This window comes from Echinops telfairi, unplaced genomic scaffold (assembly GCF_000313985.2).
Source record: "Echinops telfairi isolate 266 unplaced genomic scaffold, ASM31398v2 ScPeMD7_3533;HRSCAF=4204_0, whole genome shotgun sequence".
Classification (NCBI taxonomy): domain Eukaryota; kingdom Metazoa; phylum Chordata; class Mammalia; order Afrosoricida; family Tenrecidae; genus Echinops; species Echinops telfairi.
The window spans coordinates 101,196,025-101,212,954 of NW_022107431.1; the positions used below are offsets into that span (position 1 = coordinate 101,196,025).

Genomic DNA, 16,930 nt, shown 5'->3' on the forward strand with positions numbered 1-16,930 from the left:
AAAAAAAAAATTACTGTCAGATTGGATAAAAAACCAAGGCCCAACTATATGTTGTCTACAAGAAACTTTACCTATAAAGCCCTTATATCGAGGATAAAAATCTGAATTTCTGAAAAGTGACACTCAAGGTGCCGCACACTGGGCTCCTGCTTGGTTTCACACTTGGACTTAATGTTCCAACAACATTGAATTCATTATAGTTACCTATTACATGATGCAATTGCTCACCTCTCTGCCTCTGTTCAAACCAGTATCATCTCTTACACACGGTATCCTTCCCCTCCCAGCTACATCCTGGGGGCCTTAACCCCTCCAAGTACCTGTCCCCAAGTTGGGATGCTCCCCTCACCCGTGATACCCTGTATATAACTCAATCCTTCACCTTAACATATATAATTCTCTGCTTTGTGTCTAATCTCCTGTAAGAGACTACGAAATCCTTGGTGTCACAAGGCTGGTTCTCCGGGCCCCCAATGTTCCTTGAATGAATGTATGTATAAATGAATGAATGGGTGCGTGTCTCCAGGCTGGCTGTTATAGTGCCAGTCAGATTAGCCTCAGTGATCTCGTGCTGACATTAATCTTCTCCTCCAGAGGCTCCTACAACCTGAAGAGGCACAGCCATCTGTCAATTGACCCACAGAGTAACCTGAACTCTCTGCCCTTTATTTGGAGGGCATGTGAATGCCAAGGAATGGGAGAAGGCAGCCAGCACAGGAAACTAGAGAAAATAAGGAACAAAAGTGCTTCCTTTCACTGTCATTTTAAGTTGCTCCAAGAAAGCCTTTTGTAACTGAATGATGACAATGTGTTTTGTACTACACAATGTCTTCCCAGGGTGTTTATAAGTAGTGAGATGCAAATTGAGAAATAAATTATTTTACTGTCCCAGGACTTTGAAAAGTAGAAATGACTGCTGCAATTTCAACATATTACCCATTAAGCAATCTGCCCATAACCATCTTTACAGAGTTTAGCTGTATTTGTGAAACATTTCATAAAATGTGTAATCAAGAATAAGAGAAGATATCTCAATTCCATAATAATTCAGAGAACTGGTCCTACTTAATGCCACATGAGTACAAAAACACTGATATGAAGAACTTCCATTTGTAAATATAAAAATCCACTACAACCGAGTCCATTCTTACTCGTAGTGGCTCTATAGGGCCGAGTAGAAATGTCCCTTCGGGTTCCCAAAGCTCTAAGTCTTCCTCCCTCAGAACAACTAGTGGATTTGGAAATGCTGACCTTGTCATCAGCAGCCCAGCTAGCTGCCCACTGCACTATCGGGGTGCCCTTGTCCACAAAATTCTTCTGTAGGGTCAGATAACAAATATTTTAGCCTTTAAGGTTCAGATGGTCTCTGTCACCACTATTCAATTGCCACTGCAGAGCAAAAGCAGCTGTAGATAATATGTAAACAAGTCAACATTGCTGTGTTCCAATAAAAGTTTATTTACAGAAACAGATGTCAGGCCAGAGTTATCCTTTAGGTCAGAGCTTGCTGACCCTTCTATTTGAACTAAGCTAAAATACACATAACTGGAACATAAGGGGATGGGGAGGATCCATTTTTTGCTATAAGGCCTTTGTAGAAAGTACAAGTTCCATTTACTAAGCAATTTTACTTTCATTCCAAAGAAACTTAAGCTTCTTCAAAATGAGGGCTTTCTCTTCCTTCTAGTACATCAAAAATTATTTGTGTTCATTTAACACAACAGTTGTCAACAGTTGGAAAGAAAGGTGACCTGAAGTCTCAAATATTTGGGCAGCATATTTTCTAAGCAAACATCTTTTCAGTAAAGGTAATACAAGTACATTCACCCAGCTCTCCTTTCCCCAGTATGGGCATCATTCTATGGGGAAAGCCATCCCTTAGAAATTTTGCTCTGAAGCACCTGTATGCAATCTCTACTTGTATCAGATGTAAGCCTCCCTCAATAAGATTTTCTGGACCACCTCGATGGCAGAAATTATAAAGAAGATATTCTGAGCCTTCTCCGTACTTCATCAACCTTTCCCTCCATTAGCAGCTCAATGTGAGTGTGTATGCTATAGAAATCAGCCAAAGAAAAGAGGAAAATGTGGTACTTTTACTACATGTTTAAAGAATATGCTGTGACTAGAGTACAAATTGAAGACATGTGAGTTACTAAGACCATCTATTCCAGTGGCAGAATTTGCCCCCGTTTAACCATAAGGCGATCCAACTCTTGAGAGGGATTCTATTTTTAACAAACTGGAAGGAATATGGCACATTACATGGTCACTTAAAAAAAAATAAGTTCTTTTTTAAAATTCAGGTCCATTTCTTTCCACTCTTGCTCCTGGAATAAAAAGAGGTTCCAGACACAAAAGTAAGAATTTGGATGGATAATTGTGTTTGTTCATTTATGATCATTTCAAAGTTTGCCTCACCACTGACCTCAGTGTCTGGGCTTAATTTCTATTTAAAGATTTACTAACAGCACTGTGTTTTTTTAATCTGGTTTTTTTTTTCTGACTTGCCCACTACCCTTAAAAAGGCCAAAAAGCCCTTAAAAATACTTAAAACACAAACCAAACCAAAGCCAAACCAAACCCACTGCTGTAGAGTCAATTCTGACACATAGTGACCCTATACAGAATTTCCAGGACTAAATCTATGTGCACACGAATGGATTTTGAGCTCACACTTAATTATAAGCCCTAATCTAAGGACAATTCCTTCTTAAAATGTAGTCCTACTCAATATTTGCCCTTGCGAAGCAACCACTGACAATATGGGTACTATATCAAAGTGTGATAAAGAAATCAGATGATCTCTAGCTATCAGAAAGAATAGTGTCTGAGATCTGAAATTAGGCTTGTCTTAAAACAAGCAGCCATTTAGGTGAGGTGGTCCATGAAGTCCACATGGAAGGAGCTGAGCTGCGTGTGTGATCCAATGATTGTAAATAATAAAATCCAAGATGAAAGGAGGAAATTGAAGTAGAGCGTACATTCTGAGCACACAGTTTGCAGAAGGCTAAGGATGACAGTGAAAGCCCAACCCATTTTCAGAGTCCCCGCCCTAATTAAGAACGCATTGAACTTCCTCAGAAAATTGCCTAGGGATGTGAATAGTCTTGTCCTCAGATAGAGTTGCATTGAAAAGTAGATTGCTGTACATATATTTAGGTTAAAATTTACCACATTATCATGTTTTCCCTTTTGACCCATTTTTAATTTGTTCTCATGTCTAACGTCTTCTACTTCCTCTTGGATTGAGGTTTCTCCTGTGTTTTATTTTGTTGCCATTGTTGGGATTTTTTTTGAATAGTTTTCTTTTTTATCAATAAATATGTAGATTTATTTTAAATCATGATACGCATTGGTTTTACAGTTCTGAATGAATTAAAGTAGAAATTTCTAAATACAGCAGTGTCTGCCTTTGATGTAACAAACATCCATAAAGAAAAACTATACCTATGTGAACAAGTCAGCTGAAAAATTTCAAAAGGTTTCTATGTACCTTCTGAGATAAAAATAAAAACAAAAATATTTAATGGCTCAAAGTATTATTGAATTTATAAAGAGTGAAATAATTTGAAAAGGCTTTGAGTTCTTATGTAAGAGGTGTTCATTAGATCTGGAAAAGCTAATCTAAAGCTATGGCATCATGAAATTTGCTCTGTGCTAACATGAATGCAAAGGCAAAATATTCCTATCCAGGTCAATGACAATTATACCATTGGGGCTATTTTTTTAACCATAGAGACTAGAAATTCCATATATTTTCAAATAAATCTTATATCACTCAGTAGTAAGTAACAGCCCTGACACCATTAAAAAGAAGAAGAAGAAGAGCCTCCTAGGATATTACTACTAATGGAAACACAAAAATGTAAGATAAACTACTTCACCTGAAAATATTCCAAGTCAGAGATTTGAAACAACCAAAGCACTTGAAAACATTGGATTTGTGTACAAATGTGCAACTAAAACAAACTTTAGTTCTACCAGTAAATAAGAAAGGAACATCAAATCTTCATTTTAATAACTTTTATTATAACTATCTACATGCAATGGGTTTGGGTTCTTTAGATGGACCAAAGTGATTTACCATTTCCAAGCATAAAATATTGAAAATCAAGTGCTAAATTCAGCCACTACAGGCTACAAGAAACAAAATTCTAAGTTAAGCTAACTTAAGCCTCTGTGGTAGTACAATGTGTAAAACACAGGGAGTAGCTCTTGAATTTATTCTAAAATAGAGAAAAGCAAAGCAAAAAACCCACAAAGCTAGAGTTTCACAAGAAAACTATAGAAATCGGTACATTATACTACAGGAATTTAAACCAACAAGAATTGAGAGCATCTAGCAGGGAAGCAACAAAGCCCACATGGAAGAAGCACTCCAGCCTGTGTGATCATGAGGTGTCAACAGGAAAAGGCATCAGAAGTTCAAAAACAATCAACCAAATTTGATGTGAAGGGGTGGGGATATAGTGGAGACCCAAAACCCACCTGCAAGATAATTGAACAGCCCCTCTCTGAAGGGCCGCACAGAAGGGATGATAAATCCAGGGTGCAGAATAGTATTGATGAAATACATAACTATCCTCTAGTTCTTTAATATTTCCTCCCCTTACTATTACGGCTATTATTTGTTTTATGTCATTAGTCATGTTAGATTTGCATATGTTCATTTCTATAATTAAGATTGTTTGACACATGAAAGCCAAGATAGATAACCCTTCAGAAACAGTAACAGGAGTAATGTTCCCTGAGGGATGGGAAGTGGTAGGGAGTTGGGGGGTGAGGGTTGACAGCATTGATGACGGTATAACCCCACGAGAGGGGGGCAAGCAACAGAATCATATGCAAATGGATATATTGGATGGTGTATGATGCGGCAATAAATAAATAAATAAATAAATAAGGGTTCCTGGGGGGTAGGGTGGGGGAGGGAGGGGATAAAGGGAGCTGATATCAAGGAGTTCAAGAAGAAAGAAAATGTCTTTAAACTGATTGCAGTAGCAATTGTACAATACTGCTTGATGTGACTGAACTACGGAATATTGTGATATCTGTAAGAGCTCCCGATAAAATTTTTTTTTAAAACATCACTAACAAAATGTAATATCAATCACATGTTGAAATAGTAATATTTCAAGAAATAAAACAGAATTAAAATTAAAAGAAAAAATGGAAAGCAGAAAAGAAAAAGAAACGGGTCAACCAAAAGTCCTTCGGTTTTCTGGAATTCCATCGGTCACATCTGCGATCTGAAAAGATGAGATGCGCGTCTACTTTAAAGTCAGTGAAGGGTTTTAAGCCTTCTTCAATTAAGAAGGAAGATACTTTTCAAGTCAGCTTGGTGGAAATTCTTTCAAGATACAACAGTATTGGGATGCATTTTTAAAGTGCTAAGGAAAATACAATTAAAACAATTTTTTCACTAATTTTGCACAGCCAGTAAGAAACATGAAGTTGGGAAATGTCGTATGTGAATGCTTTCAACTGTGCATGTCGTCCTTTAGCATAAGTCACTCCACGCTGAAGCGAAGTAGGCAGGCTGTGCGTTAAACAGTAACAGTGTGGCAGCTGCAAGCATGTTCCCACCACTTACAGCAACAGCTACCTCTGCATCGTGGCCTTCACTTTCCCCAATGTGAAAGAACAAATCTTAAACACCTCTCAGTCTGTCTATTAAGGCATGGTTCTTCATTTTCACAATAATATAATGTGCTTTACAAATGTGAGCAATAACTTGCTATACATTAATGGTCTCCATCTTTTCCATTCAAGGAGCCATGGCGGCATAGTGGCTATGATTTGCAAAGTCCTCAGTTCGATACCACCAGCTGCTCCAGAGGAGAAAGATGGGGCTTTCTACTCCGCGCAAAGTTACCATCCTGGAAACACACAAGAGTTCTTCCTTGTGCTACAGGGCTCCCACGAGTCGGCATTGACTCGATGGCAGTGAGTTTTCGAGAGCCTCCCCCCTCCTGGCTCTGGAAAAATAGCTTATCAAGCACAAAATGTTACTCTGAGGATACAGTGTAGTGCTTACTAAATTTATAAATTCAATTCCACTTTGAAGTGACAGCCAAAACTCCACCTGATTGACATTCATTTGGCACATTCTTCTCCATTCTGGTCCCTGAGCCACATCTTGAGTAAAGATGAAAGTACCACCACTTTCAGCTTCAAAATGACTATATTTAAACTGCCAAATGAGCCAGGAGGTTGTCTGTGCAGGACACTGTTTTCCATCACTTACAAAGAGTTTCATTTGGCATGTCGAGAAAAGAGAACACAATCCCACAGGCACAGCCATTTAAGTAAGACTACCACAAAGGTTCATGCAGAGTATTTAAATATTCCTGCTGAACCAAATGACACCTGACTTTTCTTCAAGGATCCATATATCAGCCTGTGGGATTTAAAGGTCCTGTAACAGCGTCTTCCACGTGGGACATCTTGAAAAATATGACTTCGCTCTCAGTGAGATACACTAGTGAATCGGTGGTCTGTGTTAACTGGATGTGGTTTATTTTATTTTATTTTACATTTTGTAATTTATTTTTTAAAACCATTTTATTGGGAGCTAATTCAGAAATATCATTCCATAGTTCAATCACATCAAGCAGTATTGAGCAATTGCTACCACAATCAGTTTTGAATCATTCTCTCCCTCCTTGCTTGATTCCTTGCTGTCAGATCCCCTTTACCCGCCTTCCCCACGGTAGCCTCCCCAACCCCCGCACTTGCTATCTCTATAGGTTCATCAATCCTGGGTTTCATGTACCAAAAAACATATAACAGACATTTAAGAGGAGTAACCCCTTATTGCACTTGCTATCTCTATAGGTTCATCAATCCTGGGTTTCATGTACCAAAAAACATGTAACAGACCTTTAAGAGGAGTAACCCCAATGACAAATACATCAGAGGAAAACCCCAATATAACACAGAGAGAGAGAGAGAAAATGTTGAAAACCAGATCAGGCCCAATGTGTAACTTGATACATTTTAGAGAGTGTGGTAGCTTCTTTCTTTAGATTTAATGAATTCACAGGGGAAGAAATGTACAGGCTGCCCACCCCAGGCGAGGACAATTCCCCCAATGAAACGGGCTGCGTCCATGATGGACTTCTGCTCAGGTTGTGAGGTCCATGTCACAGCGGATCAGCCATACGTGTGGGAACTTCAGTGGAGTTGTACTAGGGGAAGGTAGAGTTGTGGGGGCAGCTGTAGTTTGTTGGCAATGGAGTCACAGTGGGCACTGAAGAGAAAAGCCTGCTCACCACATGGCACCAACTAACTGTTGAATTATGTGAACAGTGGCGCTCAGTGTCTCTGTCTTCCACCCAGAAGCAGACTGTGTTAGCACGGCTAGCACTGAAGCAGGATGCACGGTGGTGCTGGCTTTCACATGTTTCTGGGGCGGTAGTGGTGTTCAGTGAGGGGCCATCACATTCATCGAAGCAACCTTGGTTGTGGGCACTGAGAGACCAGGACTTGTTCTTACCTTCAGACAGCACACCGCACGCTTCGGGGTGGCGGCCCAAAAAAAAACAGGTGGGAGAGCCCTCATGGCTCAGCACTCCAGCTCAGACTCTGGAGGAAGCTGGGGCACACAGCGCTCTGTCGAAGCTTCCCTTATGTTTGATTTCCTTTATATGAAATCCAGGATGAATCTAGGAGGCAGTAACTAGATTGATGGCTCCTTAGGGGAAGCTCAGGGGTACTGAGGGGCTGATAGTCACGGGTACAAGAATGAGGCTGTTCTAAAATTGATTGTAGTGATGGTTACCCACACTCTTTCATGTATTTAAACGTTAGAATTGTGAGGTGGGTGAATTATACGCCAATGAAACTGCTAGAAGAAGAAAAGACTAAATCTGAAAGCAGACAGGTTCATCTCTCTCCCAGGGAAGCTGTTGATTTCAAACAGCCACCTTGTGGTTCTCGGTCAAACCTTCACCGGCAGCACACGCCCAGCACACAGACCCTGCACGGAAGCATCCCACGCCATCGAGTCTATCCTGCCCCACAGTGACCTTGCAGGGAGAGAAAAACAGTCCTTCTGGGGGTTTTGAACCTGTGAATCTTTACAGGAGCTTCATCTTTCTTAAAGATCCTGTACTCCAATACCAAACTCGTCAGCATCCAGTCAACTCCAACTCATAGCAAGTCTGTAGTGTTGCCGTGCTGGCTTCCCAGGCTGTCCATCTTTATGGAAGCAGACAGCCTCATTTGTCCCCCACGGAGCAGCTAGTGGGTTCGAAATATTGACCTTGTGGTTAGCAGCCAATATGTAAGCCATTATGCCTCCAGAGTTCCTATACTCAAAGAACTCACTGCCATCGAGTCGATGTGCCCCTATGGGACCGAGCAGAAGTACCTTTCTGGGTTTCTGAGACCGTGGATTTTTATGGGTGTAGCAAACTTCGTCCTTCTCCCTTGGAGCAACTAATGGTTTCAAACTGCAGCCCTTGTGGTTAGCAGCCCAAAGTGTAATCCAGTATGCCCCCAAAGCTCCTACAAAAACCAAAGTCACTGCCATTAAGTCAGTGCTTACTCAAAGCAAACCCCTGTGGACTTCTGAGACTGTAACTATGGCATAGAAAGCCCAATCTTTCTCCCGCAGAGCTGCTAGTGCATTCGAACTGCCGCCCATGCAGATCGCAGCCCAGCCAGGACCCAGTAAGCCACCAGGGGTCCTGTGGCCCCTGTAGGACATGTTAAAATGAAACTGTTTCAAACTCCTTTGGGGCTCAGGTTCCAAGACAGCAACGACACCCATATTCCAAAGCAAAAGGCAAGACTACCATAGGACTTGCAAAGGAGGTTCCCCAAAACACCGCACCTATGTGGAGAGCGTGGAAGAGTCAAGATATAAAAAGACTAGAAGAGAATTTTAAGAGTAAATGTTGATGTGCTTCAAATCCTACACACTCTCGGCAAGTGGGAATTAGCTGCCCCTCACTTCAAACTTTTCCTGTTTAGACATCTATTATATCAACTATAGTTGCAATATATTTCTCTAGAACAGTGTTTTCAACGAAGACTACACATAAGGATTATCTGTGGTGGGTTTGAAAAATAAAGAAGACTAGTTTCCACTTCAGAGGTACTTGAACAGAATGACTAGGGCTATGACCCCAATGTAATGAATCCATGCCTTCCTCTTCCCTTCAACAGAGATTTGTTGTGCCTGAGTAGCAGGCATTGTGCTAGATAGATGATGGGGGGGTGGGGGGGGTATGTTACCTGCAAGGAGCTTTACCTTTGACTCTTGTGAAGATAAATACTTATAAAATCCATCGCACAACAAAACATATCATTGTAAACGATGATAAAAGCTAGAGATTAAATTTACCGGGGATTGTGAAAATCTGGAGATGAGGCTGACAAAGCAGTCAACTCAGGTAAGGTCTTATGTGGGCCACGGTAAAACAACCGGATCGTATCCTGAGGGCCACGCAAAGCAGCACGGTGTCGGCAAAGAATATTGAATATGCATGAACTTCCTTGGAAGAAGTACCGTCAGAAGGCTCCAGAGAAGCAAGGATGGTGAGACTTCGTCTCCCACACTTTGGACACGGGGGACCAGTCCCTGGAGAAGGCCATCGTGCTTGGGAGAGGGGGCCTCGGCAAGGAGGAGGAAGGCCCTCAATGAGCCGGACGGACAGCATGGCTGCCTCAATGGGCCCAACGACAGCAACACTGGAAAGATGTAAGTAAAACTCCAAGAATGAAGAAAAGATTCTAAAATGGATTGTGGTGACGATCTTTCTAATGTGTTTTAACCCTTGAATTTCAGGAATTATATGTTGATTAAAGTAGGGGGGTGGTTCATTATTTACAATAACTACATATAGTCCCAAAATTAAAATATATAAGCCTATTCTTTTTTCTTCGTTTTAAAATCATTTTATTGGGAATTCATACAACTATTATCACAATTCATACATATATCCATTGTGTCCAGGACATTCGTACATATGTTGCCACCATCATTCTCAAAACACCTGCTTTCTACTTGAGTCCTTGGTATCAGCTCCTCATTTTGTCCCCTCCCTCCTCCACTCTCCCTCATGAACCCTTGATAATTCACAAATTATTATTATGTCATGTCTTACACTATCTGACGTCTGCCTTTACCCACTTTTCTGTTGCCCATCCCCCAGGAAGGGGGTTATATATAGATCCCTGTGACCGGTTCCCCCCTTCTACTCCACCTTCCCCTTCCTCTCCTGGTATCACCACTCTCATTATTGGTCCTGAGGGGTTTATCTGTCCTGGATGCCCTGTGTTTCCAGCTCTTATCTGCACCAGTGTACATTCTCTGGTCTAGCCAGATTTGTACGGTAGAACTGGGATCGTGATATTTGGGGGAAGGAAGCATTATAGAACTAGAGGAAAGTTGTATGTTTCATCGGTGCCACCCTGCACTCTGACTGGCTCATCTCCTCCTGCGACCCTTCTATAAGGGGATGTCTGGTTGCCTACAGATGGGCTTTGGTCCCCACTCCGCGCTCCCTCTCATTCACAATGATATGATTTTTTTGTTCTTTGATGCCTGATACCTGATCCCATCGACACCTCGTGATCACACAGGCTGGTGTGCTTCTTCCTTTATAAGCTTATGTTGCTTTATAAGCTTATTCTTACAGCGTATCACATAGAAGAACTTGACTCCAAAGGAAAAGACATCAGAAGAATCGGGTAATAACCAATAGGAACAGCCCAGGGGAAAATGTTCACTCACTCCTTTCACTCACTCTTTCTTTTCGTCCCACAACCATGAATAAGTTCTTATAACAGGTTCGATATGAAAAGCAGATTAGACATCAAAAAATACAAAAATTAATAAGAGATAGTCCCTGTCTTCAAGGAGTTCATCTAATAATTGAGGTAATTATATTAAAATATTTTCGTATTAAAAATATTTTTAAATACTACACTGATCTATAGTAAGTGCTGTGGTAGAGGTATGTATAAGGTCTCATGGAAGAACGGAGAACAAAGTGCTGAAATCTGTCAGTTGGCCCTCTGAAGACTCAAACTTCCAAACACTATCCCTCCTTCCTCTCCTCCTGACCATGGAGTTGAGAACCTGGGGTCTTTCGCCAAAAAAAGCAATCTCCTTTGAAGCAGAGGCTAACACAAGGGCTCTGGGGGCCACGTGCACATTCCAGAGAGGATGCCACTGTTTTGTGACCTGTCACAACTTGCTCCATGCTTTCCCTGCAGCTGTCATCACAAGCCAGGCGGAGTGCCGCCCAGATGCTACTTGTAAAGCACTTCAGGGACAAGAGCTGTCCAAACAAAGCTGTGCTCTCTCGCAAAGCACAAACGACTCCAGACAAACCTGACGGTGGAAGGAAACTGACCCAGGAGTCGGCTGGGCAGCAAGACAAAAACAGATAAAGATGATTCCGCAAGACTGTAAAAAGCAGGGAGGTCCCGACCACCCTTCCCTAACCTTTCTAGAATAACGAACTCAAGAGAAAGTAGAAGTAACTCACACAAACCAATGGACCACAGATGGTGGCTGAATTACATAGTAATTTGACACCCACCCTATATGGTACAGGGCTCCAAAAAAAAGTGATTTCAAGCTTTAAGCATGTGGGATTTTCTACATTCGGTTTCTTGTCCCCTTGGCTGAAGACTGAGAGCAGGGCAGAGAAACTGCGGTCTGTTCAAGCGAGAACAGACGACGAACATGATCCAGGTCAGTGGCTCCCAGTCTGGCTGTACATCTGAATCACCAGAGAATCGGCTGCAAAAATACAGACTGTCCTCCAAATTCTAGCAAGTCAGTCCATTTATTTAGTAAGTCCAAGACAGATCCAAAAAGTTCCAACAAGCTAGTCACCTAGAGAGATGAAGTCAATAGCCCGGGGAGTTCAAAGGCCCTGCTGCAGAGTTCAGAAAATAAATCAGGTGGCTCCTTCACAGGCCAACACTGCATCTCCATAGAACAAAACAGTTCACGACGCCTGACTGCGGGCGTCTACCAGTGCAACTCAAAATACCATCCACAAGAACAAACACAAGTTCCACAGTGTTCATGTACAATGCCAATCCCTGGGCCCCCTGTCAGAATGACTGAGTTTCTCCGGGGGGTGGCGGTGGGGGTTGGACTACCAAAAGCTCTTTGACCACCAGTGTTGGGGAGCTGCCGGAGTGCAGCCCACACGGGAACCTGCAGGGACTTTCTTGTGGGAAACCGAGCTGCCATGAGCGGCTTCCACCTGACGGGGAAGAGGACACAGGGCTGCGATTGTGGAGTGAACAGGAGCCTCTCTCTCAGGAATCAGAATCCTCGTGGGCTCTGAGAGAGAACTGAACCCTAATGCTTGGGTCACCCCATGGCCTGAGCCTCTGGGACACGGGCTGCCCACACTGAGAAGGGCAGGGTAGGGGCCCGTGGAGCCAGATGCCTCCTGGTTGGCAGCAGCCCACTTCTCAGAAGCCAACATTAGCTTTCTTTAGAAGAACCTCTAAAATTGCCTTCCCATAGCCTGGATGACAAATTTAAAATCACAGGTGCAAAAAGCACTTGCAAGCATTGGGGAATGATCATTAATATCAGTCAAGAAATCAATACCTAAGGTACCTAGAGAAAGACTGCCCCAAACTGAAAACCCAAGGAATGTTTCGTTGCAAAACAAGCTCTCTCCTCTGGGTTTGTTTGTAAGTTGATTAGCAGTAGAAGGGGGGTTTCTCCGCTTGGCCCATGACGGCTGGGAAACATAAAGATGTGGTGGAGAGCCATTACACTGAGAAAGGAACCTGTACTCTGTGGTGAGAGGGCTGGTGCTCCAGCAAGCTGAGAAAGACCAGTGGACAAAAAGTGGGCCAAGTGTGGGAGAGAGCACTCCCTGGTGCTGCTCCTCAAGAGAGGAAGTGCAAGCAAGCCTCAAAGCAGCAAATGTTATTCACCTTTGATGCACATGACTGGATATAGACATAGTGACAAAAAAAAAAAAAATTTAAGTCAGTGTTCTTATTAAAGTTTGCTAATTTTAACAGGTCCTGTAAAATTGTCATCATACAGAGCTGTCCTGCGATCAAATTAAACTATCATGGTAAAAAATACATTCGTGTTGTCTGAATATAGGGGAAACCGACCGCCTCTGGCCCCTCACTCTGTCCTGCACAATGAAAGAGAGAGAACTAAGAAAAACAGAGACATTTCACTAGATCGAGTTAGTTGCTCACAAAGAATCATTTTTAAAATTCTGATGGTGAAAAGTAAGGCATGAAGCCCAGAAGCAATGCAAGTGATCCGGAAAGGATAACAAATGGCTCATTGATTTCTTATTTTACACACAAACACATTACAGGTGCTGAACTGGCCTGGAGGCCGGCCAGTATGACGGAGCTGAATGGTTCTCCCTGACCTGGCAGGGAGGTCACTGACAAATGCCACTGCAGGGGACTGCCACTCAAAGCACTGATAGGCGTTGCATTTTAACTGCCTTTCACAGATACCAAGATTGGTTTTATATTCTTTCTAGAGAGAAACATGGCATTTCAGAACAGACTTCTAAAAGTAGAGGTTTACACTAAGAATGGTCACTAACTTAGGAAAATAAAAAGACAGTGTGCAGTGGCAGACTGTTTAAAGAATAAACATCTTTCCCTCCCTGTCCTGTTTCCCCGCAGCAAGAGCAGCAGTTTAATAATAAACAATCATTGGCCTGTTAATACTTTACAGGAGGCAAGGAAAGACAAAACCCAGAGACAAGAGTCTGGTCCGGGGTTGTCCCTTAGAGCATTTCTTTGATTATACTGACCCCTGGTGGACCTTGAAGGATCCATGTTTTCTTAATGTAAAATGGCTTTCCCAGCTACCCATTTCAAATGAAACCTGCTGTCATCAAGCCAATTCCTACTCAACACGACCTTGGGCAGAACAGAACTGAACCTTAAGATTTCTGTGAAAGTAATTCCTTATGAGAAATGACAGCCTCGTGTTGCAGTTCACAGCCTGGCACTTAACCCACAGCACCACCAAGGCCCTTTATCTCCCCAAGAATACCTAAACTCGTCAGGATACTCCTTTTTTTTTCCCTAAAAGATAAAGATACGTTACAGAATGTGGCAAGGGGTAAAAGTATATTGAGTTAAAGACACATGAGAGTTGTGCATCTTTCACACATTCATTTAATAAATGCGGACTAATGCCAATCTGCAAAGCACCATGATATGCCCTGGGGATCCAGGGATGAACAATGCGAAACGGTCACACAGACACACACACACACACACACACACACACACCGTCTCCATGATAAACACTACAGCCTGTGAAGGACCACCAGGAGCACCTCAAGTGGAAGGACGGAGTGCCGTGGGGACATTTGGGAAGAGGGAAAAGACAATTAGCTGGAGTAGGCAGAGCAACATTCCCGGCAGAGGAGACAGCAGGGAGAAGGCTCTGGAATAAGAGTGGTGAGCGTGAGAAATTGTGAGACTATCTAATATGTCTAGAGCATGAAGTTCAAGGGTAAGGGTAGCACTGGACATGGCATTTAAGCACCGATAGTCTCTTAAAAGCAATCCTACTTTTTTCCTGACTGCAATCTTATTTTTCCTCCTTACTACAGTAATATGAGACGTGTGCACAAATCCCTACATGAGAGATGCCATGAATCTTTCCAATTCAATGTTCCATCTTCTGTGAATCTCAACTGTTCTATCACCTTCTGCCTCTGGTGCTGGTTCTGGACTCTCTCTCTCTCTCTCTCTCTCTCTCTCTCTCAGAGTCTGCAACCCAATGGAAACTGCTCTCACGGCCCTCATCCAGGAATTGATGGTAATAAACCTATTTTTCAGGACTGCTGTGATTACCCAAGGGAAAAATGCAAGGCTCACAAATATGACTCGCGTTTACCTTCCCAGGGACTTAAGCTCACAAGTTAGTCCTTCTAATACTAATACTTCTAATACTTGGTTTTCAACCAAAGAGTCAACGCTATTTTCCCCCAAGGGATATTTGGCCATGTCTAGGGACATTTCAGGTTGCTACAGTTAGGGTGGAGGTAATGGATACTACCCACATCAATGGATAGAGTCCAAAGTGTAGGATGTTACTAAACATGCTACACTGCACAGCACAGACCCATGACAAAGAATTATTCAGCTCAAAATAGTTAACAGTCAGAGAAGCCTTGTTATAATAGAACTCCACTTTAAAGTTCTTATTTGTGAATTATATGAATCTTAATAAGTTCCAAAGAAAATGAGGTACACAGGAGAAAACTTGGGGCTCAAAGGAAAATGTGGCATTTACATTCTCCTTTATTCGCCTTCAGAGTTACCTGCACTGGCAGCAAATAAAGGGAGGAGGTGGAGGAGTTGGGGGGGAAAGATTGGAAATTAAAAGACCATGTGACTCTTAAAGTCACTGTTTATTAAACCAACAAATTAAAATATGTTAGTCTCAAGGAGCAGGATAAGTGGTATGAACCAGCGAATCCAGTGTTTATTATCTGAAAAATGAATCCCCTACCTGATTCACAATGAAAAACTTCATCTTCAATAAATAAATCATGTTAGTCCTATTTCTCATCAAGAGTCATTATCCTTCAACTAAGTCCACATGGACGAAGCACACCGGCCTGTGTGGCCCACGGACTGTAAATAACAAAACCCAGAGCTGAAGGAGGAACGGTACGTGGACTTAGAGAGCTCTGGACAGCAGTGGAAGCCAAGTCCATTTCCAGGGTCTCTCTGGTGAATGCCCTCTGGCCAGATTGGAGGGATGTGCATAGCTTTGCTCCCCAGGCAGAGGGCATTGTAAAGTCAATTATGACAGAAACAGTTAGGGCAAAATATAACATCTTATCATTTGATCTCCCTTTTGACCCATTTTAAAGTTGTCTCAGTTTTTTAATATTTTCTGCTTTCTTTTCAATTGAGGGCTTTTTCCCTGCTTTGTTGTGACATTGTTGCAGTTGTTTCTTGTTTATGGAATCGAGGACAAAGCTACAGAGAGTGTAACTGGATTAATAATTACCTAGGCCTGACAGGAGAAGTCAGGGGGAAATGTGTAGCTGGCAATAACCAGTACAAGAACCAAGACAAGGTTCTGAAAGTGATGGTGATGATAATTGCACAACTCTTCTTAAGATGATTGAAATATTAGATTGTATGATATGTGAATGATATTCTAATAAAACTTATTTTAAAAAGAATCACTATCCTGAGAAACCATATAATCATTATATATTCATGACTTAGTTTTTAAATACTCAAAATGTGCAATGTTTCTGTTTCTTTAAAAAATAATTAATGACAAAATGGATAAACTTTCAAGCATTATGTTATCAAAGGATAATAATTAAAACTAATATATCATAATGAAAGTTAACCCTATAGTAAATTGAAAATAAAGCACTTAAATTATCTAGATGTTCATTTTAATTTTTCCTATTCATTAAATAGATGACTTTGTAGATATGTCCCCACTTGAATTACTGAAGTCATTTTAAAATTATCCCTTCAAAAATATACTGATACTCACATTCACTTGAACTTGAATGGACCAGTCACCAAATATTGGGTGGGAAGACAATTGAAAAGTTTTGGAAACAACGCCAAGATTATTCTCTTCTGACAGCCACTGTTGGATCAAATTTGACCTGGGGTCCTGAAATGAAAACCAGACACGTCGATTATGCAAAGGCTGCCCAAGTACATGTATAACTATCTAGTGAAAACTGATGCCTGGTCCCACTCCCAGGCACATCTAGAACTTTCCCGAAAATATGACACAGTGTTAGAAAATGTTGGCTCTCAAGATTTATGTTCTCGTCTTCTTCTTAGCAATATTTGGTTCTGCTCCACTTATACTTTCTGGAGCCGTATTTTCTATTACGCGAAACATCTGTGTTGCTGTTATTATCCGAGAAGAAATGTCCACTGTCATGAGACT

At 41.8% G+C, this 16,930-nt stretch overlaps 1 protein-coding gene and 1 pseudogene across 1 annotated transcript in view; both read right to left on the minus strand.

Moving 5' to 3' along the window:
* Positions 1-16,930, minus strand: part of CD109 (CD109 molecule) — a 135,208-nt gene that overhangs the window by 72,912 nt on the left and 45,366 nt on the right. Inside the window, exon 5 of the mRNA XM_004696541.2 lies at positions 16,520-16,645. Coding sequence (XP_004696598.1) covers positions 16,520-16,645 — 126 coding nt within the window. The remainder of the gene's footprint in view (positions 1-16,519; positions 16,646-16,930) is intronic.
* LOC115871013 lies at positions 7,003-14,997 on the minus strand (annotated as a pseudogene).